General features: G+C 37.0%; 1 protein-coding gene across 2 annotated transcripts in view; it reads left to right on the forward strand.

Moving 5' to 3' along the window:
- Positions 1-24170, forward strand: part of ARHGAP32 (Rho GTPase activating protein 32) — a 168359-nt gene that overhangs the window by 18687 nt on the left and 125502 nt on the right. The window contains exons 2-5 of one of the 2 annotated variants that reach the window (XM_079707984.1): positions 4751-4859; positions 20015-20106; positions 20652-20693; positions 21067-21151. In XM_079707984.1, the coding sequence (XP_079564110.1) occupies positions 4751-4859; positions 20015-20106; positions 20652-20693; positions 21067-21151 (328 nt within the window). The remainder of the gene's footprint in view (positions 1-4750; positions 4860-20014; positions 20107-20651; positions 20694-21066; positions 21152-24170) is intronic. The other variant, XM_079707985.1, reaches the window with a different exon arrangement.

Here is a 24170-nt window from a genome sequence, read left to right on the forward strand (position 1 = left end):
TAGATTTTTATGATGGAAGCATAAATCATTTATTTTTCAACTTGTCTTATTTCAGATAATATACATTTAGAGGTGTGAATTTTGCTTCAGTTCAGTTTTATTCTACACATTTTAATGTGTTTATTTTTGTTTTTCAGATCAAAATATTTTCTAATTTCTCTTGTGATTTTGTGTATTTGACTCATGAGTTATTCAGAATTTTGTTTCTTAATTTCCAAACATTTGGGAGAATTTTTAGTTATCTTTCAGTAACTGATTTTTAAAAAAAATAAATTTATTTATTTATTTTTGGTTGCGTTGGGTCTTCGTTGCTGCACGCGGGCTTTCTCTAGTTGCGGAGAGCAGGGGCTACTCTTCGATGTGGTGTGAGGCTTCTTATTATAGTGACTTCTCTTGTTGTGGAGCATGGGCTCTAGGCGCGCGGGCTTCAGTATTGTGGCACACAAGCTCAGTAGTTGTGGCTTATGGGCTGTAGAGGGCAGGATCAGTAGTTGTGGTGCATGGGCTTAGTTGCTCCATGGCATGTGGGATCTTCCCAGACAAGGGCTCGAACCATGTCCCCTGCATTGACAGGCGGATTCTTAACCACTGCGCCACCAGGGAAGTCCCTTTCAGTAATTGATTTTTAGTGTAATGCTCTGGTGGTCACAAAACACTTTGTTCATGATTTAAATTTTTTGTATTTGTTGAGACCACTTCATGGTCTAGCATATGGTCTTTTTGTAAATGTTTTATATACACTTGTAAAGAATGTATATTCTGTAGTTGTTGGGTTTAATGTTCTAGTTCAGGTTGGAAAATTGGGTTGTTCAAATCTCCTATATACTTACATTTTTTTCTTTTCTCTTGCTTATTCTATCAGTTACTGAGAAACGTTTGTTAAAATCTACACCTGTAAGGTGGATATAGCTATTTTCCTTTTAGTTCTTTCAGATTTTGCCTTATGTATTTTGAAGTTATGTTTGTTGCATATGGATTTTATTATTATTTTACTCTGTTGATTTGACACTTTTATCATCATGAAATGTCCCCCTTTACCTATTTTTAATTAGAATTTTTAGTCCATTTACTTTTTTATTGAGATATAATTTACATGCCATAAAATTCACTCTTTTAAAGTATACGATTATGTGGTTGTTAGTATATTTTCAAACTTGCACAAACACCACCACTACCTAATTCTTGAACATTTCAGAAAGAAATCTCTTATTCATTGGTAGCAACTCTCCATTTGGTCCTCCCTCAAGCCCCTGGTAACCACCAGTGTACTTCCTGTCTCTGTGAATTTGATTATTCTGGATATTTTGTATATATGGAATCATACAATCTGTGGTCTTTTGTGTGTGACTTCTTTCATTAAGCATAATGCTTTTACTTTTCATCCATGTGGTAACATGGATTAGCACTTCATTCTTTTTTTAATGGCCAAATATTATTTTATTGTATGAATCTGGTAAATTTTTTGGTTCATTTTTCAGTTGATGCTTGTTTCTACTTTTTGGCTATTATGAATACTATTGGTATGCATATTTATGTAAAAGTTCTTGGTGGTCATATGCTTTTATTTCTCTTGGTTAAATACCTAGGAGTGGAATTGATGGCTCAGACAGTTTTTCTATGTTTAACATCTTGAGAAACTGCCAAACTATTTTCTGTAGTGACTGTACCATTTAAATTCCTACCAGTAATGAATGAGGGTTACAGTTTCTACACATGCTTGCTAACTAGTCCAGTCGTCTTAAAAATTATTAATAATATCCTTGGACTGCAGTTTACCATCTTGATATTTATTTATTTGCCTTGTTTATTCTTTGTGCCTTTATTCTTCCTTTACTGCTTTCTTTGGGATTAAACAAGTATGTTTTATTTTTCAAAATTTTCTCCTCTATTAGCTTTTTACTTGTACATTTATTGTTCTTTTAGTGGTTACCATAGGGATTATAACATATATCTGTGGAATGTTGCATTCTTCTCTAAAATAGAATTTATTTCACTTCCCAACCAATAGAGGATTCCTAAACTGTTTGGCTGCATGTACCCCTCCTATCCTTTGTGCTTTTTTATGTCTATTATGAACCTCGTAGGACATTATTTTTGTGTTAACATCCACTTTTACATCAATATTTATTTATGTTTCCCCACTTTTTGTGCTCATCATGCATTGCTGTAGATCTGGATCAGTTTCTTTTGGTCGGAAGAACTCTACTGTTTCTTTTATTGAAAGTCTTCTGATAATAAATTCTTTCAGCTTTTGTTTGAAAATAAGTTATTTTACCTCATTTATTAGTGGATAGTTTTGTGAGGCAGAGGGTTCTATGTTGGCAATATTTTCCCTTTTACAATGCTGAAGATTTACCCTATTATCATTTCCATTGAAATGTCCTCACATTATTATCATTGCTCCTTTGAAGTCAATTTGTCTTTTATTTTCTGGCTGCTTTTAAGAATTTCTCTTAGTAATTTTTTTTTTTTTTTAGCAGTTTGAGTGTAATATAGGTGTTTATTTTTTTAAATCCTGCTTGAGATTTGTAAGGTTCATTTGATCTGTAGTTTGATGACTGTCATCAGTTTTGAAAATTTTCAGCCTTCATTTTTAAAACATTGCTTTTGTTTCTTTTTTAAATTCATGTGTCTTATTTCTGAGTTGTGAATTTAGACATATTTGAGGCCTTTTTTGCATATTTTATGTATTTCTGTTACTTTTTTCTTAATGTGCTTCCATGTGGATATTTTATACTGAACTGTCTTCCAGTTCACTAATCCTCTCTTTAGTCATGTTCGTTGTTCTATTAAACTGATCCAGTGGGTTCTTAATTTCAGATATGGTATTTTTCAGTTTTAGGATGAACATTTTGTTGTTTTTCATAGATTCCAATTTTCTGTTGAAATTCTTCATCTTTTCATCTATTTCTTTCATTTTATTGAACATTAATGATAAATGTTTTTAGCAACTTGATAAAAATGTAGCTGAATTTTTCTTATCAAGTTTTATATTACTCTTCTCCCTCTGCTTTGTCCTAGGCAAGTAATTGTTTGTAATTCATCTCATCTTGGAGATTCTTGTTTTACGTTAGAGTATAGGCTAGTTGGTTGCCTGGAGACCTCAGTTTTCTGATGGATCCAAAAGAAGTCATGATTTCGTAGATTATCTGCTTTTTCCTCTTGTTAGGCTGGGAGCGATGCTCTTTACAGCTTTCTGCATTGTAAACAGAAGGCAGAAATCCATGATAGCAATTTTAAAGTCCTTTTCTTTTTTTTTTTTTTTTTTTTTTTTTTTTGTGATACGCGGCCCTCTCACCGTTGTGGCCTCTCCCGTTGTGGAGCACAGGCTCCGTACGCGCAGCCCCAGCGGCCATGGCTCACGGGCCCAGCCGCTCCGCGGCATGTGGGATCCTCCCGGACCGGGGCACGAACCCGCGTCCCCTGCATCGGCAGGCGGACTCTCAACCACTGCGCCACCAGGGAAGCCCTAAAGTCCTTTTCTGATAACTCTAGAATCTGAATGAAATGTGAGTCTTTTTCTGTTTTGACAATTTATTCCCAATGTTTATTCATTTGTTCCTGTTTATTATTATTATTATTAATTTTGGGGGCATTCCTTGTCATGTTTATTGGATGCCACACAAGGTGGATGAGAAATTTGCAGAGGGTCTGTAGGATGTTATTTTCCTCTGAGGACAGTTAATTTTTCTTCTGGCAGTTCTGATCGTGTCAAGCCTTGATTTTAAGCTCCGTTAGAGCTTGTTTATTCCTATTTTGATCTTACTCCCAAGGCATGACTTTTCTGGAGTCTCAGTTGAGAGCCCAGCGCTTTTCTTTTCAGTACTCCTCTATCTTGGCAGTGCTTGCCTGCCAATCTCCATCTCCTCAGCATGGCTGGGCTGTTGAAATATCTGCTTGGCTTTTTGTTGCCCATCAGCTATTTTTTGATAGGTTTCTTGGCATCTTGTCCTATATACTTATGTAAGCTTAGGAATCAGTTAACAATTTGAGGGGAACTTTCACGTAGATTTTTAGGCTCCTTCTATATAGGTCTTTTGGGGGGCATTTTTCACTCTGGAGCCTCCTCTGCTTTGGCAACCCCAGTCTCCAGGCTCTGCCTTCTCAGCCCAGTTAAGGTACAGCAGTGTGCTTGGGCTCTATTTCTCATCATTGGTCTAGAAAATCTCTTACACCAAAGAATGATTAAATGTGGAATTTGCTTCATGGGCTCCCCTGCTCTCCAAGGATGTAGCCCCAGAAATCCTACCTGTAAAACTTGCTTTCCTGTGCCTTCAGGCAAGTAGTTTTATATGTTTTTTTCAGCATTCATAGTTGTTCTTCTTGAGAATTCTAGTGTAATACACTATGTTCCATAAATTGGAACCAGAAGTGCCATATCTCTTTTCTCATTTTACATGTTCACTAATGCTTAGCAGAGTTCTATAAATATTGAGGGCTGTTGCAAATCTTTTCAAGGTTCCAACTGTGTTGAACAGATAAAATCAGTCCTTATATAATAAATACCATAGACAATAAAGGATAACTAGTTATAAACCTTAGTTTTATCTCCTGGAATAAAAGCAGGTGTTGGTACATCAGGAAAGAGCTCTGAAAGCAGAGCAGAAATGGAGAGCCAATACTAACCACTAAAGCTCTTTTAACTGAACTTCAAATCTGGTATGATTATCTGTTCTTTGAATTGTGGTCATTGGAAAGCTTTCCTAGAAACAGGAACTCTTATCACAGTCTTTCATGTTTTGATCTCTAGGAAGATGAAGTCCTCAGTACATTCTGAAGAGGATGATTTTGTTCCAGAACTACACAGAAACGTTCACCCTCGAGAGCGGCCTGATTGGGAAGAAACACTTAGTGCAATGGTAAATCAGTTTTATGCATATGTATGTATGTATATTTTACTTACATAAAGAAAAGGAACTGAGGAAGCATTACTCACATAAAAAATTTTTTGTCGTTTGTTGCTTTGCTCATTTGTTCAGGAAGTATCTGTTGAGCGAATTATCTATTCAAGGCACTGTTTTAGACTCTCTGGGCAGAGCTATGAATAAAACACACACATTTCCTGCCTTTGTAGCTTATATTTTAATGAGGTAGGAGGAGAAGCAAATAATTAAATATATAATATGTCATGTGGTGGTATGTGCCATTGTAGAAAATAAATGCAGAGTGGTGGGGTTACAGAGTGGGAGGAGAGAGTGTGAAAGAATAGTTGCTAGTTATATAGGATGGGCACAGATGGCCTCTGGGAGAAGTTGAGATTTGAGCAGACACCAGAGGGATGTGAGGGAGTGTGTTTATCTGGGAACAGATCATTTTAGGCAGTGGAAGAACAAGTTAAAGGCTATAGCATAGAAATAAAAAGCAAGTTGGATAAAACACAAGTAGGACATGTGGCTGAAACTGAGCTGGGAAAAGTAGAGGAGAGGAGGTCAGAGAAGTGGTTTGTTGTACTCCATTATAAGGACTTTGGTTTTTTATGCTGAGTGAGCTGGGAAACCATTGGAGAATTTTTAGCCAAGAAGTGACATGATCTGGCTTAAAATTTTAAAGGAAGTCTCTGGTCGCTGTGAATAGGCTAAAGAGGGAGGCAAAAAGAGGAAATTAGGAGACCAGTTAGAAGGTTATTATATTAGATGGACAGTGATGGTAGCTTGAACCAGGATGGTAGATGGGGAAAATGGTTCGATTCTGGGTGTAGTTTTACAGATAAAGCCAAGCATTTTTACTCATGAATGGGACAGAGAGAGTAAGATAGAGATGTCAAGGATGAGTTCAAGTTCTTTGGCTGATCAGCCTGAAGAATGGAGTTTATGTTTACTGAGATACTGGGAAAGCAATTCTTGTTTGTTGGGAGTTAGGTGGGAAAATCCTATGCAGTGTAGTTTTTCCACATAAGTTTGAGATAGTCATTTAATCTATTATAACTTTTATAACTTTTTGTAATTCAGATCTGTTAATGAGAACAATGAAATCTGTTTTGCAGAGGATAACATTTTACTTAATTGGAGTTAAAAGTTAGTGATTCTTATCAAAATTGAATGCAAATGTTCATTTGTCAATGCAGGTTTGTAATGAGATTTTACATATTTCATTTTTGAAAATGCCTTTTCCCTCAGGTACTGCCAAATATATCAATTTATGAGCATATGATTCTAATTGAGCATATTCGTTGCTTAGAAGATGTTTATGGAATTTTGTTTCTTCTCTTGATGTTTTCCTTTTAGCATAACATTACATTGCAAATTTCTACACTGAGGAGATGTGAAATAGTCTCATCAAAGACAAACATGCCCCACACCCCTATTGAATCAAGTAATCCCTGGATGTGCCAGCATGCCACTGAAAGGATATTCAGTAAATTCTTTTGCTTATTTAGAAATTTTTCACAGTTTTCCCATGTATTTTGATAACCTGCAATAAGTCACAGTGAATTTATCAATGGGAAGAAAGGTGGTATTTGTTATGTGGTGGTTTGTTTACTCTATTAAAATGTCATATGATGCGTAACATAGAAAGTTACTGAATTCTGTTTTCTGGAGTTCACATTGATTTGTTTATGGAAATTACCATTTGTATCATATGTTCTTAGCATCTTTTATTATTATATTGGTACTCTAATTTCTTTATTTGTAAACTTTTTAAAATTAATTTTATTTTATTTATTTTATATTTGGCTGTGTTGGGTCTTTGTTGCTGCACGCAGGCTTTTCTCTAGTTGCAGCGAGCGGGGGCTACTCTTCGTTGTGGTGCGTGGGCTCCTCATTGCAGTGGCTTCTTTTGTAGAGCACGGGCTGTAGGCGCGTGGGCTTCAGTAGTTGTGGCACGTGGGCTCAGTAGTTGTGGCTCACAGGCTCTAGAGTGCAGGCTCAGTAGTTGTGGCATACAGGCTTAGTTGCTCCACGGCATGTGGGATCTTCCCAGACCAGGGCTCGAACACGTGTCCCCTGCATTGGCAGGCAGATTCTTAGCCACTGAGCCACCAGGGAAGCCCTATCTGTAAACTTCTTGAAGGCAAGTGCTATGATTCTATTTTTTGAAAAAATCATTACACTCAATAAATAGTACATTGCAAGGTTGCAAAAAGTGTACAGTGAATGATGAAAAGGATATAAATGAGATGAGAGCTGCTGTTTTACTACACTTTCTCTAGAAAATTATACTGATTTTAATGAGGAAGTAAGAGTTAAGAAAGTTTGGGACCTTTTTCTCTTTCAATAATAATATGTGTGAAATATTATGTTGAGAATGAAGTTTATTAAGAGAAACCCTTATAAAATGTTTTTCCAAAACAATTCCATTTATTTAATTTTTTAATAGTTTTCGAAATGAAAGGGCTTAAGTGTTGAACTTTTATCGATTTGTGTGGTGTGGCCAGAATATTAGTTGTATTTTTTTTTTTTTTTTTTTGCGTTACGCGGGCCTCTGACTGCTGTGGCCTCTCCCGTTGCGGAGCACAGGCTCTGGACGCGCAGGCTCAGCAGCCATGGCCCACGGGCCCAGCTGCTCCACAGCATGTGGGATCCTCCCAGACCGGGGCACGAACCCGTGTCCCCTGCATCTGCTGGCGGACTCTCAACCACTGCGCCACCAGGGAAGCCCTTCTTTGTTTTTAATTTTGATGCCGTTGAATTTATTGTTTCTCTTATGCATAGTACATTTTTGTTTCCTTTTTAAGGTATCTTACTTAAGATTTATTTTTCTGTGTTCATTTTTATTTTATTAATTTTCACATTGAGTGAATTTTCACCTTGAATAACTTTTTGTGTATCATTGAGAAGGTTCAAGGTTTTTCCTTTTTGCATACTTTAGGAACTTGTATCAGTCTTATTCATTGACAGTACTGTTCTTTTGAATTCTGGACTTTCTGTTGTATCTCATTAACTTGTTCATTCTTACTCCAGTACCACACTGTCTTAAATTACCCTTGCTTTGTAGTAAGTCTTGAAGTCAGTAGGTGTAATGCCTACAATTTCCAGGTTTATAATTTTAATGGAAAATTATTAAGTATCTTGATATATTATGTCACACAAATATTACTAGCTTTAACTTAAAAAGTGTTCTTTACTCTGAAAAATATAAAAATAAAGAATAAATTATATTATACAGAAAATACAGATGTCTACTAACATTGTGAAATTTTGTTTAACTCTTTTATTTATTGTTAAAAAAGATGAACTAATTTTATCAGGTAAAGATAAAGATCGGTAATACTTAGTGTTCTTGATTGAGGTTGTGAGAAAATAGGCACATACTCCTTTCTGGAAGATTATTTAGCAATGTACATCAAAATAGTAAGAGTAAATATTTTTAACCATAAAAACAGAGCTGTTAAAATGAGTAATTTTATTTTATTAATTTAGACTTTAATAGATATTATTTATTAGCCAGGAGAATTAAAAAGTGAGAGATGAAAGTCTTGATTTGCTTTCCTGGGATAGTACAGTACCAAGTGTCTTTGAGCCTTTTCCTTGAATGATACTAAATTTTAGTGTTATAATGGGGGTTGGGGATGTCAGGTATTAATAGAATATGTACATATATCACTCCATTGGCTCTTGCATCAAGGAAGTTATCTTCTTGATGAATGGAAAAGTCTTTGATTAGAGAATGAGACAAGGCAGTTTGTAGTAAAATATGAATAAAAATATAATATAATGCTTCAACTTGTTGTATATAGGGTGAGTCCTGTGGATGATTTAAAAAAAGAAAATATCAGAATTTGGCTAAGTTATTGGGATAGGCTTAAATGGTAGGTAGACTTGAATTGCATTTTGAAGATAGGGCTATCTTGTGGGGTAAGGAACGCATCAGTTACATTACACAGGGAAAATAAGAGGTGTAAAACTGAGCCATCGGGAGGAGTGAGGAGATAAAAATAGTTAGTAACCTATTAATTCCCTTTATCTTCTTGGAGCACATCTTTTGTGCCTATTGTCTGTAATTCAAGGGTGAATGAAACTCTCCAACCTTTTAGGAAGTCAGTTTATTGCTGGAGATAAGTATATAGGGAATTTAATTGTAAACAGTGGGTGCTTTTATGAACATGGTATGTTCCTTAAGTGCTATTTTCCATTGCCTCTGTTGTCTCTTTAATTTTCTATTGATGAATGGCACTGTTTCTGTGAAGGTGATACAAACTCTATTTTGGAAGCATAAATAAGTGACGATTGTAACATGAATAAATTGGGAAAATTGTGTGTTTTCCAAGAATGAATGTTACTTAATATTTTCTGAAAGAGAACTTTCTTAATTTTTGATTTAGAGCAACAGAATAAAATGGCTCAAGCTAGGTGCTTTCAGTAGAAATTTAAGAAAATTTATTTTATTAAAAAATAATATGTAGGGGCTTCCCTGGTGGCGCAGTGGTTGAGCGTCCGCCTGCCAATGCAGGGGACACGGGTTCATGCCCCGGTCCGGGAAGATCCCACATGCCGCGGAGCGGCTAGGCCCGTGAGCCATGGCCGCTGAGCCTGCGCGTCTGGAGCCTGTGCTCCGCAACGGGAGAGGCCACAACAATGAGAGGCCTGCGTACCGCAAAAAAAAAAAAAAAAAAAAAATGTAGGTAAAAATGTTAGTTTACCACACAGTGGAGTAATAATACTATATTTTCCTTTTAATTCTGTTTTCTGAATCTTAAAAGAATTAATGATACCACTTTTTATGCTTGGGACTTTTCTGGACTATGGGAAAATATTGCTGGACAAAACATACATGGTTACAGGATTGTTGAACTGTTGGTTCAGAAATATTTTCTTGAATCCTCTCAGGCTTCTTGGACCATTGCTTGGTTCATTTGCCTAATTATTACCATTTTGTCTTTTTAGGCAGAGGTCTTCTGGTCAGGCCCATTTGGATAGCCAGTGAATTTACCTTTGGGTCATGTTTCTACCTACAGTCCAGTCAATGGTGGTTGAAGAGGTGTGTGGTCCATAGTGTGTCTCCCCATGTGGATCATAGGCCTGGCAGGCTTCCTCATTTTCTCCTTGGGTGTGTGTTAGGGATGATGGCCTATCTAGCACAGTGAGCTTGTTTGCATGAGCTTGTTTGCAAAGGACAGTTAATATTTTAATTTTCAATCTGCCAAATAAAGTCATCACCATTTACCAACTGGGGCCAGTACACCCTTCGCAACTCCTTTACATTTAAATTTTAAGACAATTTATGAATAATTTACAGAATATTGAAAAACCATTTTTTTAGAAATTTTAGTATGAATTTAAGCATAGCAGACCTCTTAATGTCAAGTGAATTTTAGTGCACAAACATCATAAAAGCTGAAAGAATGTTGCCACCCATTATTTTAGCAAAACAGGTGATCCAGGTTGTTATTGCAAAATTTTCTGTGATAAAGTCCTTTCAGTTGAGTGACCAACTGGAGGAAAATACCGTGTTTTCTTTTTGTCCTTAGAAATATATTACTCACTTACAATTTTTAACAGATTGATATAATCATCAATCTGAGATGTCATATGTGTGTGACCAATGTCACCAGCATTATTAAAGTCTAGAGTGCTGCACACTGTCTCTTTGCACCCATCCTTTGATGTGTCTAATCATTGTAAAAAATCGTTGTCAGTTTTCTCTTTTCTATTACGGATGGAAAATGAAAAATATGGAATTCTTAAATATATTCAATGAAAGCAAAATGTCAACTACAAAGATGGTGTCTCCAAGCTTTTAAAGTGTGTTCTTTTTTTTTTTTTTTTTTTTAGGTATAATTGATTTACAGTATTATATAAGTTTCAGGTATACAACATAAAGTACCTTCTTTAAAGATGGTGCAGCAGTTTGGGCAACACAACATAAAAACTAGATGATTTATTTCACTATTGCGTCAACATTGTGGGTCAGTGGTTGACAAATTCAACTTAATGGCTGCCTGTTTTTGCAAATAAAGTTGTATTGAACATGGATTTATATTCAGTCATTTACACATGGCTGCTTCTGTGTAGTAACAGAGTTGAGTTGTGGGGGAGACAGTGTGGTCTATAAACGTAAAATATTTACCATCTGACCCTTTAAGAAAAAGATTGCCAATGCCCTTTTTAGGTGTTTCCCTTATTTTTATTTTTTTAAAAGAAGTATTTTAAATTTTAGTCTTTTCTAGTGTGGTAGGGTTAAGAATCATGATGAACACTGATGAAACAATACCTAGAATTTTGAAAGAACTCTGTTTCAAGACAGAGAAAAAATTATACTGAGACTCTGTCTTAGATTTATGAAAAGGTCCAGTGAATCCATAATGTAATTGCAAGACAGAATGAGTTCTATTTCATTACTAAAGAATATAATAGGGCCTCCCTGGTGGCGCAGTGGTTGAGAGTCCGCCTGCCGATGCAGGGGATACGGGTTCGTGCCCCGGTCTGGGAGGATCCCATATGCCGCGGAGCGGCTGGGCCCGTGAGCCATGGCCGCTGAGCCTGCGCGTCCGGAGCCTGTGCTCCGCAACGGGAGAGGCCACGACAGTGAGAGGCCCGCGTACCACAAAAAAAAAAAAAAAAAAAAAAAAAGAATATAATAAAATTTTTTCTCTTTGGAAGACCTGTAGGACAGAATGAAAAGACTCAATGAACAATTAATGATGAAATATCTACCATTATAAATAAGCTAAGGAGGTTTAACTATTATTGACTATAGCAAGTTTAACCACGCTAAGGACCAAAACCTAAAAAAAAATGGGTCCAGTGGTTCCTGATGGTATATATATATCACGTGTTAATTCTTGAAAGTTCATACATTGTTACCTCATATTTTTGAGAAGTCATGGTTTGTTTTTGTTTGTTTGTTTGTTTGTTTTTTGCGGTACGTGAGCCTCTCACCGTTGTGCCCTCTCCCGTTGTGGAGCACAGGCTCCGGATGCGCAGGCCCAGCGCATGTGGCTCACGGGCCCAGCCGCTCTGCGGCATGTGGGATCCTCCCGGACCGGGGCACGAAGCCGTGTCCCCTGCATCGGCAGGCGGACTCTCAACCACTGCGCCACCAGGGAAGCCCCAGAAGTCATGGTTTTTAACATTTAACTAAACTGTCTTTGCTATTTTTTTTAAACATCTTTATTGGAGTATAATTGCTTTACAATGTTGTGTTAGTTTCTGCTGTATAAAAAAATGAATCAGCTATACATATATCCCCATATCTCCTCCCTCTTGCGTGTCCCGCCCACCCTCCCTATCCCACCCCCCTAGGTGGTCACAAAGCACGTAGCTGATCTCCCTGTGCTATGCGGCTGCTTCCCACTAACTATCTATTTTATATTTGGTAGTGTATATATGTCCATGCCACGCTCTCACTTCAATCCAGCTTACCCTTGCCCCTCCCTGTGTCCTCAAGTCCATTCTCTACGTCTGCGTCTCTATTCCTGTCCTGCCCCTAGGTTCTTCAGAACCATTTTTTTTTTTTAGATTCCATATATATTTCTTAGCATACAGTATTTGTTTTTCTCTTTCTGACTTACTTCACTCTGTATGACAGACTCTAGGTCCATCCACCTCTCTACAGATAACTCAATTTCGTTTCTATTTATGGCTGAGTAATATTCCATTGTATATATGTGCCACATCTTCTTTATCCATTCATCTGTCGATGGACACTTAGGTTGCTTCCATGTCCTGGCTATTGTAAATAGAGCTGCAATGAACATTGTTGTACATGACTCTTTTTGAATTATAGTTTTCTCAAGGTAAATGCCCAGTAGTTGGATTGCTGGGTCATATGGTACTTCTACTTTTAGTTTTTTAAGGAACCTCCATACTGTTCTCCCTACTGGCCATATCAATTTACATTCCCACCAACAGTGCAAGAGCGTTCCCTTCTCTCCAATAAATGCCTCTCCAGCATTTATTGTTTGTAGATTTTTTGATGATGGGCATTCTGACCGGTGTGAGGTGATACCTCAGTGTAGTTTTGATTTGCATTTCTCTAATGATTAGTGATGTTGAGCACCCTTCATGTGTTTGTTGGCAATCTGTATATCTTCTTTGGAGAAATGTCTATTTAGGTCTTCTGCCCATTTTTGGATTGGGTTGTTTGTTTTTTTGATATTGAGCTGCATAAGCTGCTTGTATATTTTGGAGATTAATCCTCTGTCAGTTGCTTCATTTGCAAATATTTTCTCCCATTCTGAGGATTGTCTTTTCATCTTGTTTATGGTTTCCTTTGCTGTGCAAAGGCTTTTAAGTTTCATTAGGTCCCATTTGTTTATCTTTGGTTTTATTTCCATTTATCTAGGAGGTGGGTCAAAAAGGATATTGCTGTGATTTATGTCATAGAGTGTTCTGCCTATGTTTTCCTGTAAGAGTTTTATAGTGTCAGGCCTTATATTTAGGTCTTTAATCCATTTTGAGTTTATTTTGTGTATGGTGTTAGGGAGAGTTCTAATTTCATTCTTTTACATGTAGCTGTCCAGTTTTCCCAGCACCACTTGCTGAAGAGGCTGTCTTTTCTCCATTGTATATTCTTGCCTCCTTTATCAAAGATAAGGTGACCATATGTGCATGGGTTTATCTCTGGGCTTTCTATTTTGTTCCATTGATCTGTATTTCTGTTTTTGTGCCAGTACCATACTGTCTTGATTATTGTAGCTTTGTAGTATAATCTGAAGTCAGGGATCCTGATTCCTCCAGCTCCATTTTTCTTTCTCAAGATTGCTTTGGCTATTTGGGGTCTTTTGTGTTTCCATACAAATTGTGAAATTTTTTGTTCTAGTTCTGTGAAAAATGCCATTGGTAGTTTGATAGGGATTGCCTTGAATCTGTTGATTGCTTTGGGTAGTATAGTCATCTTCACAATGTTTATTCTTCCAATCCAAGAACATGGTATATCTTTCCATCTGTTTGTATCATCTTTAATTTGTTTCATCAGTGTCTGATAGTTTTCTGCATACAGGTCTTTTATCTCCTAAGGTAGGTTTATTCTTAGGTATTTTATCTTTTTGTTGCATGGTAAATGGGAATGTTTCCTTAATTTCTCTTTCAGATATTTCATCATTAGCATATAGGAATGCAAGAGATTTCTGTGCATTAATTTTGTATCCTGTTACTTTACCAAGTTCATTGATTAGCTCTAGTACTTTTCTGGTAGCATCTTTAGGATTCTCTATGTATAGTGTCATGTCATCGCAAACAGTGACAGTTTTACTTCTTTTCCAGTTTGGATTCCTTTTATTTCTTTTTCGTCTCTGACTGCAGTGGCTAAAACTTGCAAAGCTATGTTGAATAATAGTGGTGAGAGTGGGCAACCTTGCCTTGTTCCTGATCTTAGTGGAAATGCTTTCAGTTTTTCACCACTGAGAATGATGTTGGCCATGGGTTTGTCATATATGGCCTTTATTATGTTGAGGTAAGTTCCCTCTATGCCTACTTTCTGGAGGGTCTTTATCATAAATGGGTATTGAATTTTGTCAGAAGCTTTTTCTGCATCTGTTGAGATGATCATAAGGTTTTTATCCTTTAATTTGTTAATATGGTGTATCACATTAATTGATTTGCGTATATTGATGAATCCTTGCATTCCTGGGATAAACCCCACTTGATCATGGTGTATGATCCTTTTAATGTGCTGCTGGGCTCTGTTTGCTAGCATTTTGTTGAGGATTTTTGCATTTATGTTCATCAGTGATATTGGCCTGTAGTTTTCTTTTTTTGTGACATCTTTATCTGGTTTTGGTATCAGAGTGATGGTGGCCTTGTAGAATGAGTTTTGGAGTGTTCCTCCCACTGCTATGTTTTGGGAGAGTTTGAGAAGGATGGGTGTTAGCTCTTCTCTAAATGTTTCATAGAATTCGTCTGTGAAGCCATCTGGTCCTGGGCTTTTGTTTGTTGGAAGATTTTTAATCACAGTTTCAATTTCAGTGCTTGTGCTTGGTATGTTTGTATTTTCTATTTCTTCCTGGTTCAGTCTCAGAAGGTTGTGCTTTTCTAAGAATTTGTCCAATTCTTCCAGGTTGTCCATTTTATTAGCATATAGTTGCTTGTAGTAATCTCTCCTGATCCTTTGTATTTCTGCAGTGTCAGTTGTTATTTCTCCTTTTTCATTTCTAATTCTGTTGTTTTGAGTCTTTTCCCTTTTTTCTTGATGAGTCTGGCTAATGGTTTATCAATTTTGTTTATCTTCTCAAATAACCAGCTTTCAGTTTTATTGATCTTTGCTATTGCATCCTTCAATTCTTTTTCATTTATTTCTGATCGGATTTTTATGATTTATTTTCTTCTGCTAACTTTTGGGTTTTTTTGTTCTTCTTTGTCAAATTGTTTAGGTGTAAGGTTAAGTTGTTTATGTGAAAAGTTTCTTGTTTCTTGAGGTAGGATTGTATTGCTATAAACTTCCCTCTTAGAACTGCTTTTGCTGCATCCCATAGGTTTTGGGTCATCATGTTTTCATTGTCATTTGTTTCTAGGTATATTTTGATTTCCTGTTTGATTTCTTCAGTGATCTGTTGGTTACTTAGTAGTGTATTGTTTAGCCTCCATGTGTATGTATTTTTTACAGGTTTTTTCCTGTAATTGATACCTAGCCTCATAGCGTTGTGGTCAGAAAAGATAGTTGATACGATTTCAATTTTCTTAAATTTACCAAGGCTTGAGTTGTGACCCAAGATAGTATCTATCCTGGAGAATGTTCCATGAGCACTTGAGAAGAAAGTGTATTGTGTTGTTTTTGGATGGAATATCTTATAAATATCAATTAAGTCCATCTGGTTTAATGTGTCATTTGAAGCTTGTGTTTCCTTATTTATTTTCATTTTGGTTGATCTGTCCTTTGGTGAAAGTGGGGTGTTAAAGTCCCCTACAATGATTATGTTCCTGTTGATTTCCCTTTTTATGGCTGTTAACATTTGCCTTATGTATTGAGGGCTCCTCTTTTGGGTGCATAACTATTTACAGTTGTTATATCTTCTTCTTGGATTGATCCCTTGAGCATTATGTAGTGTGCTTCTTTGTCTCTTGTAGTAGCCTTTATTTTTATTTATTTATTTATTTGTTTTTGCGGTACGAGGGCCTCTCACTGTTGTGGCCTCTCCCGTTGCAGAGCACAGGCTCCGGACGCGCAGGCTCAGCGGCCATGGCTCACGGGCCCAGCCGCTCCGCGGCATGTGGGATCTTCCCGGACCGGGGCACGAACCCATGTTCCCTGCATCGGCAGGTGGACTCTCAATCACTGCGCCACCAGGGAAGCCCTAGCCTTTATTTTAAAGTCTATTTTGTCTGATATGAGAATTGCTCCTGCAGCTTTCTTTTAATTTCCATTTGCATGGAATATCCTTTTCCATCCCCTCACTTTCAGTCTGAATGTGTCCCTAGGTCTGAAGTGGGTCTTTCGTAGCAGCGTATATATGGGTCTTGTTTTGTATCCATTCAGCCAGTCTGTGTCTTTTGATTGGAGCTTTAATCCATTTACATTTAAGGTAATTATCTATATGTATGTTCCTATTACCATTTTCTTAATTGTTTTGGGTTTGTTATTGTAGGTCTTTTCCTTCTCTTGTGTTTCCTGCCTAGAGAAGTTCCTTTAGCATTTGTTGTAAAGCTGGTTTGGTGGTGCTGAATTCTCTTAGCTTTTGCTTGTCTTCAAAGGTTTTAATTTCTCTGTTGAATCTGAATGAGATCCTTGCTGGGTAGAGTAATCTTGGTTGTAGGTTTTCCCCTTTCATCACTTTAAATATGTCTTGCCAGTCCTTTCTGGCTTGCAGAGTTTCTGCTGAAAGATCAGCTGTTAACCTTATGGGGAGTCCCTTGTATGTTATTTGTTGCTTTTCCTTTGCTGCTTTTTTTTTTTTTTTTTTTTTTTTTTTGCGTTACGCGGGCCTCTCACTGTTGTGGCCTCTCCCCTTGTGGAGCACAGGCTCCGGACGCACAGGCTCAGTGGCCATGGCTCACGGGCCCAGCTGCTCCGCGGCATGTGGGACCTTCCCGGACCGGGGCACGAACCCGCGTCCCCTGCATCGGCAGGCGGACTCCCAACCACTGCGCCACCAGGGAAGCCCTCCTTTGCTGCTTTTAATATTTTTTCTTTGTATGTAATCTTTGATAGTTTGATTAATATGTGTCTTGGCATGTTTCTCCTTGGATTTATCCTGTATGCGACTCTTCGTGCTTCCTGGACTTGATTAACTATTTCCTTTCCCATATTAGGGAAGTTTTCAACTATAATCTCTTATAATCTCTTCAAATATTTTCTCAGTCCCTTTCTTTTTCTCTTCTTCTTCTGGGACCCCTATAATTCGAATATTGTTGTGTTTAATGTTGTCCCAGAGGTCTCTATGACTGTCCTCAGTTCTTTTCATTCTTTTTTCTTTATTCTGCTTTGCAGTAGTAATTTCCACTATTTTATCTTCCAGGTCACTTATCTGTTCTTCTGCCTCAGTCATTCTGCTATTGATTCCTTCTAGAGAATTTTTAATTTCATTTATTGTGTTGTTCGTCACTGTTTCTTTGCTCCTTAGTTCTTCTAGGTCCTTGTTAAACGTTTCTCGTATTTTCTCCAATCTATTTACAAGATTTTGGATCATCTTTACTATCATTACTCTGAATTCTTTTTCAGGTAGAATGCCTATTTCCTCTTCAGTTTTTTGGTCTGGTGGGTTTTTACCTTGCTCCTTCATCTGCTGCGTATTTTTCTTTCTTCTCATTTTGCTTAACTTACTGTGTTTGAGGTCTCCTTTTTGCAGGCTGCAGGTTTATAGTTCCCATTGTTTTTGGTGTCTGCCCCCAGTGGGTAAGGTTGATCCCGTGTGTTGTGTAGACTTCCTGGTGGAGGGGACTGGTGCCTGCTTGTGTCCTGTGGATGAGGCTGGATCTTGTCTTTCTGGTGGGCAGGACCGTGACTGGTGTTGTGTTTTGGGGTGTCTGTGAACTCCTTATGATTTTAGGCTGCCTCTCTGCTAATGGGTGGGGTTGTGTTCCTGTCTTGCTAGTTGTTTGGCATGGGGTGTCCAGCACTGGAGCTTGCTGGTCGTCAAGTGGAGCTGGGTCTTAGAGTTGAGATGGAGATCTCTGGGAGAGCTCTCACTGATTGATATTATGTGGGGCCGGGAGGTCTGTGGTGGTCCAGTGTCCTGAACTTGGCTCTCCCACCTCAGCGGTTCAGGCCTGACACCCAGCCAGAGCACCAACACCCTTTTGGGAAGTCTGAGGTCTTCTGCCAGTACTCAGTAGGGTCCTGTAGGAGTTGTTCTGCATCTAGATGTATTTTTGATGTGTTTGTGGGGAGCAAGGTGATGTCCACATCTTATTCCTCCACCATCTTGAAGGTTCTTCTTGGCTCTTTTTTTTTTTTCAATAAGAAAACCTTTTTAAAAATTGGCGGGGCTTCCCTGGTGGTGCAGTGGTTGAGAGTCTGCCTGCTGATGTGGGGGCCACGGGTTCGTGCCCCGGTCCGGGAGGATCACACATGCTGCAGAGCAGCTGGGCCTGTGAGCCATGGCTGCTGAGCCTGTGCGTCCGGAGCCTGTGATCCGCAACGAGAGATTCCACAGCAGTGAGAGGCCTGCGTACTGCAAAAAAAAAAAAAAAAAAAAAAAAAAAAAAAAAAAAAAAAAAAAAAAAAATTGAACTGATGTTGTGAATTTCTTCTCTTTTTTATTTTATTGAGGTATATTGATGTGTAATACTGTATTAGTTTCTGGTACACAACATAATGATTTGATATTTGTATACATTGTGAAATGACCACAACAGTAAGTCTAATTAACATCTGTCACCATACATAGTTAGAAAATGTGTTTTTTTTTCTTGTGATGAGTACTTTGTTTTTTAAATTAAAAAAAAATTTTTCTTTGGCCACACCACCTGGCATGTGGGATCTTAGTTCCCCAACCAGGTATCAAATCCATGCCCCCTGCATTGGAAACATGGAGTCTTAACCACTGAATAGCCTGGGAAGTCCTGTGATGAGTGCTTTTAAGATCTACTCTCTTTGTAATTTTCAGATGTGCAATACAGTATTATTAATTATAGTCATTGTGCTGTACATTAAATCCCCATGACTGTTTTATCTTGTTGCTGGAAGTTTGTATGTTTTGACCTCTTCACCTTTTTCACCTATCCACCACCCCTACCTCTGGCAATCACCAGTCTTTTCTCTGTATCTGTGAGCTTGTTTTTTTTTTTTCGTATTGATTTGATTTTAGATTCCATGTATAGGTGAGATCATACAGTATTTATCTTTTTTCTGACTTAATTTCACTTAGCATAACGCCCTTAACTTCCATCCATGTTGTTACAAAAGGCAAGATGTCATTCTTTTTTATGGCTGAGTAATATTCCACTGTATATATTTACTGCATCTTCTTTGTGGATCTCCACTTAACTCAGTTTAAATGCTCAACCCACATTATTCTCCCCTATTGCATTATGTGACACTGGCTATACTAATTTTTTCTGTTACAAGTCATAGATTGTATAGCATAAATTTCTTTTTTAATATAGATAGTTGGATTTGCTGTTTGCTTTCTCCGGAGTGTGAAGAACTTTTTCATTTTCCAGTTTCTGTTGTTAAAATGATGCAGGTGAATGTTTCACTAAAGTTAAAAAATCACTGCTATGAAAACTGGCAGTGTAAGAAGTAATTTGGAGGTATTACATAGATGGTACTTTCAAATTTTAGTGTGAGAAATTATGTTGTGATCTAATTATGTTCACATATACCATTTAAACTTTTATTAATCATTGTAACCATGGTTATTTTGTTCCAACAACTCTTGGGGGAGATTTTAGTTTGTGCTGAGGCACATAATATAATAATTGATTTCAAAATTTGATTATAAGAGAATGGAAATTCTTAGTTTAACAAAAATTTTTTCCTTTTACAGTAAAGTTAAATATTTTTAGGTGAATATTTTTCCTTATTCTTAACAATTAAAAGTCAAGTAAGTTATAATTTTAAGAAGAGATTATTAAATCTGTATGTATTTCTTTTGGTGTGGAGTCAGCAGAACCATTGAAATGAGCTATAATCTGCTTTTTTAAATGTATTCATAATAAAGGGATTGTCATAAATCTTTTGCCTTTATTTTTTTAAGGCAAGAGGAGCAGACATTCCAGAGATTCCTGGAGACCTTAGTCTTAAGACATGTGGCAGTACAACCAGTATGAAAGTTAAACATGTGAAAAAGTAAGTATAATTTTACAGCAGGTTTTAAGTGAATTTCTATAAACAGAAATCAGTTCTTTAGTTCTGTTAAAACTTTTATCCAGATTTCTTACTAAATGAGCTCTTACTGTCCATACATTAAATTATACTGTTAAGCCTTTAATTATCACTCATCTGTTAGCAGAATAGGTCTGAGGATTATCTACTTATCTAAAAATACACTTTAATTTTGTTCTTGTAACAACTTTTATGTTATTGTGTATTAGGTTGCATTTGTTCAATGGGAACAATCCAAGTATGTCTTTTTTGGTACCTTTAATACATGCTCTCAGTCATTTGGAAAAATCACTTTTGGTATTTGAGTTATGAAATTGCTGTTTCTCAGCTATGCTTTTGAGAAAGCCTGAGATGGATGCCAGTATTTGACTATTAAGTGAAATATCTGAAGGTATCCGTTTCAGTTTTAGGCAGAAAAACCGTCTTTTCACCTGGTGAAGGGTTAGATAGCTATGTTTTTATTCTAAGTAGAGGAAAGACAAGGATAAAAATGTTCATTCTGCATCCAGACCCACCAATCCAGGACTGATGGGCTGTGACAACATTCACAGGTAAAATCTGGTTTTGTATATTATGGTGGGAATGCTGCTTCTGCTTAGAGCAGGCTGTTGACAGTTTCCATAACATTCACTGAAAGCCTAGTTTTTCTAGGGCCATTGATGTGGGTCAGGATTAGAAGAGTACTATAGTGATGCTTTTTATTTTACTTTTTTCTTTTGGTTTTGACTTGTGCACTGAATGTAATTTCCATTTGATTCTGTGTATTTCTGAAAAGGTATGTGTGGATATATGTGCTCATGTGCATGTGCTTATTAAATAGTTTTGCTTGTTGCATGAGCTCTTCAACCTGTTTTATTTCCTCCTTAAGTTTAGTAATTTTGACTGTTCCAGTATCTTGTATCTCATTTATTTCATGTACTTCAGGTTACCCTTCACTAAAGGTCACTTTCCGAAGATGGCTGAATGTGCACATTTCCATTATGAGAACGTTGAGTTTGGCAGCATACAGGTATATTTGAGATATTTCCTGCATACTGAATCAAGACATATTTATATCTTTATCTGTGTATTTGATAGGTGACACTTAGAAGTAGTTTTTTCTATTGATGTCTTATTGGTTGATGTGAAGACTTTTTTCTCTTCTATTGACTAATTGACACCTGATGACTCCTGTTTCAAGTGGAAACAGTATAAAAGAATCTGTATAAATTTCAGAATTTCTATCAGATTCCTAGACAGAGTTTGCCACTGTTTGATAGCATGAACTATTTTAGTCATTACCTGACTGTTGTGTTGGGTCATAGTGGTGATGGATAAATCAGAGTTGGGGTGAAGGTGGAGTAGGGGTTAGGGAGAGAAGTGCTAATGGAGTTTTTTTTCAATATTTTTCTTATTGTAAAGTATATTATGTATATACATGTATATAAAACACATTTATAATATATTTTATATACATATTTATGTACATTTTAAAGCCTAGGTTAAGAGATAGATATTTCCTGTGTCCCTCTAGTGTTTCATTTACCTTCCCTACCCGAGAGGTCACTTATACCATGACTTTTGTAATATTTGTTACCTTACATTTTTAAAATAGTTTTACTCTCTATATGCATTCCTAATCAATATGGCATTCAGGTTTACCTTTTTGAACTTAACATAATTGGAATTATTCTAATTTGTTCAGCAGATACTTACTGAGCAAGTACTATGTATGAGGCACTGTTTTAGGTGCTTTGGCTATATTAGTGAACAACAACCACCAAAATCAAAGACCCATTCTTAAAGAGAATAGAAGAAGGCCAAGAAGATAAGAATTATGGTAAAAAAGTAGAGCAGGGTTAGAAGGATCAGGGGTTCTTGGGGGTAAGTTGAAATATCAAACCAGTTTGGGCTTCATTATTGAATGTATTCCTTCTTGCTTCTTTCATTTAACATTGTGAAATTTATCCTTGCAGATGTATGTACTCATAGTTTGTTCAGTTTGTTCACAGCTGTGTATTAATCCATATTCTGCATATGTCACGAGTAATTTATTGATTCTTTTATTTTTTTGAAATTTGGGTTATTGTCAGTTTTTGGCTGTTTTAAACAACATCTCAGTGAACATTGTTCTATGTGAATCCTGATGTACAAATGCCAACTATTTTTAAAGTGGTTTACAAATTTATACTCCCATAAGCAGTAAACGAGAGTAGTTGTTCCACATCCTTGCCAACTCTTGGTTGTTTGATACTTACTTGTTAATTTTTACCAATCTGTTGGGGATGTAATTCTCACTGCATTTTTCTTTTTTTTTTTGCGGTAAGCGGGCCTCTCACTGTTGTGGTCTCTTGCGTTGCGGAGCACAGGCTCCGGAAGTGTAGGCTTAGTGGCCATGGCTCACGGGCACAGCCGCTCCGCGGCATGTGGGATCTTCCTGGACCGGGGCACGAACCCGTGTCCCCTGCATCGGCAGGTGGACTGTCAACCACTGCGCCACCAGGGAAGCCCTCTCACTGCATTTTGATTTGCAGTCTCCTGATTTCTGATATGGTTGCTCAGCTCTTCAAATGTTTATTGGGCATCTGAGATTCCTATTTTTTTAAACTCTAGATCAAGCCTTTTGCTCATTTTGTTTTATAGATTTGCTTGTATTTTTCTTATTCATTCATGGGAATGCTTTACATATTTTGGATCTTAGTCCTTTCATGTTGCATCTAGTCCTTTATTGTTTTTGTATGTGAACTAAAAACACTTTCTCTCACCCTGTGGTATGTTTCTTTCACTCTCTTTTTTCTGCTTTTAGTGTTCAGGCATTGACTATTTTAGTCTTTATTTTATGTAGTTGTATATTTGTACAAATCTTCTGATTTGTAGTTTTTCTGTCATATTTAAGATGCCCTTCCCTGCTCTGAAGTTACAAAGATATTGTCCTACTTTTTTCCTAAAAGTTTCATAGTTTTGACTTTAACATTCAAGTTACTTGTAATTGATATTTATGTATAGTGTGAAAAGAAGTGATGTTAAAAATTTTGAACCCCTAGTGTGACAACCAGTCAGAGTGGATATAAACCATAGCACTGGAGGTGAGTCCTGATGGCCTTCTCCTGTGCAAAGCATTACCCCTATAGTTGCATGGATCATTGGTGGTACAACATCTCAGTATTTTAACACTGTGATACCCACCAGTCCTTTTTAAAAGGAGTCCAATTTTATTATTATTTTAAAGTGTGATTAGCTATGTTAGAGTTCTGTAGTGAAACAGAACGAATTTGTGTGTGTGTGTGTGTGTGTGTGTGTGTAGAGAGAGAGAGAGGGAGAGATAAATAGATATTTAGATTTTAAGGAATTGGCTCATGTGGTTGTGGAGCTTTAGTAAGTCCTAAATCTCCAGAGTAGGCTGAAGACCAAGGGAAGAGTTGCTGTTGCAGTTTGAGTCCAAGGGCACTCTGCTCTAGAGTTTCCTCTTCAACAGGGGAGGTCAGTCTTTTTTTCTATTAAGACCTGCAAGTGATTGGAGGGTAATCTTCTTTTCTCCCTCTCCATCTCCCTCTCCATTATGGAGGGTCATCTGCTTTACTCAGGGTCTACTGAATTAATTGTTAATCTCATCTAAAAAATAAGAGTACCATTTGGAATAATGTTTGCCCAAAAGCTGACACATAAGATTAACCATCACAGTCTGCCCCTTCTCAACTTGGCACCCCTTAAACCATACTTATTGCCAAATAAAGACAATAACAAAGTCATACTTCTGCCTAGCACCATTAACTATTTTTCATACAACCAAAAACATTAACCCTTTTCCTAGAGTAGGATGCAAAGTCCTTGGGTAATGTTTACTCTTCTTGATAACCCATAACTACTATACTGTGATGTAAAGTTAAAAATACTTAAATACCATGATATAAATCTTACATTATATAAGGTGATAAGAGAGGGAAGAAAACAAAGATATTTGTTACACGTGCATGCGTGTGCACACACACAGGAACATATTCATAACAAAATAAGGAGGAAATACTCATGGCAAGTATAGTTCTTGATTC

Source organism: Hyperoodon ampullatus, assembly GCF_949752795.1.
Source record: "Hyperoodon ampullatus genome assembly, chromosome: 7".
NCBI classification, from domain to species: Eukaryota; Metazoa; Chordata; class Mammalia; order Artiodactyla; family Ziphiidae; genus Hyperoodon; species Hyperoodon ampullatus.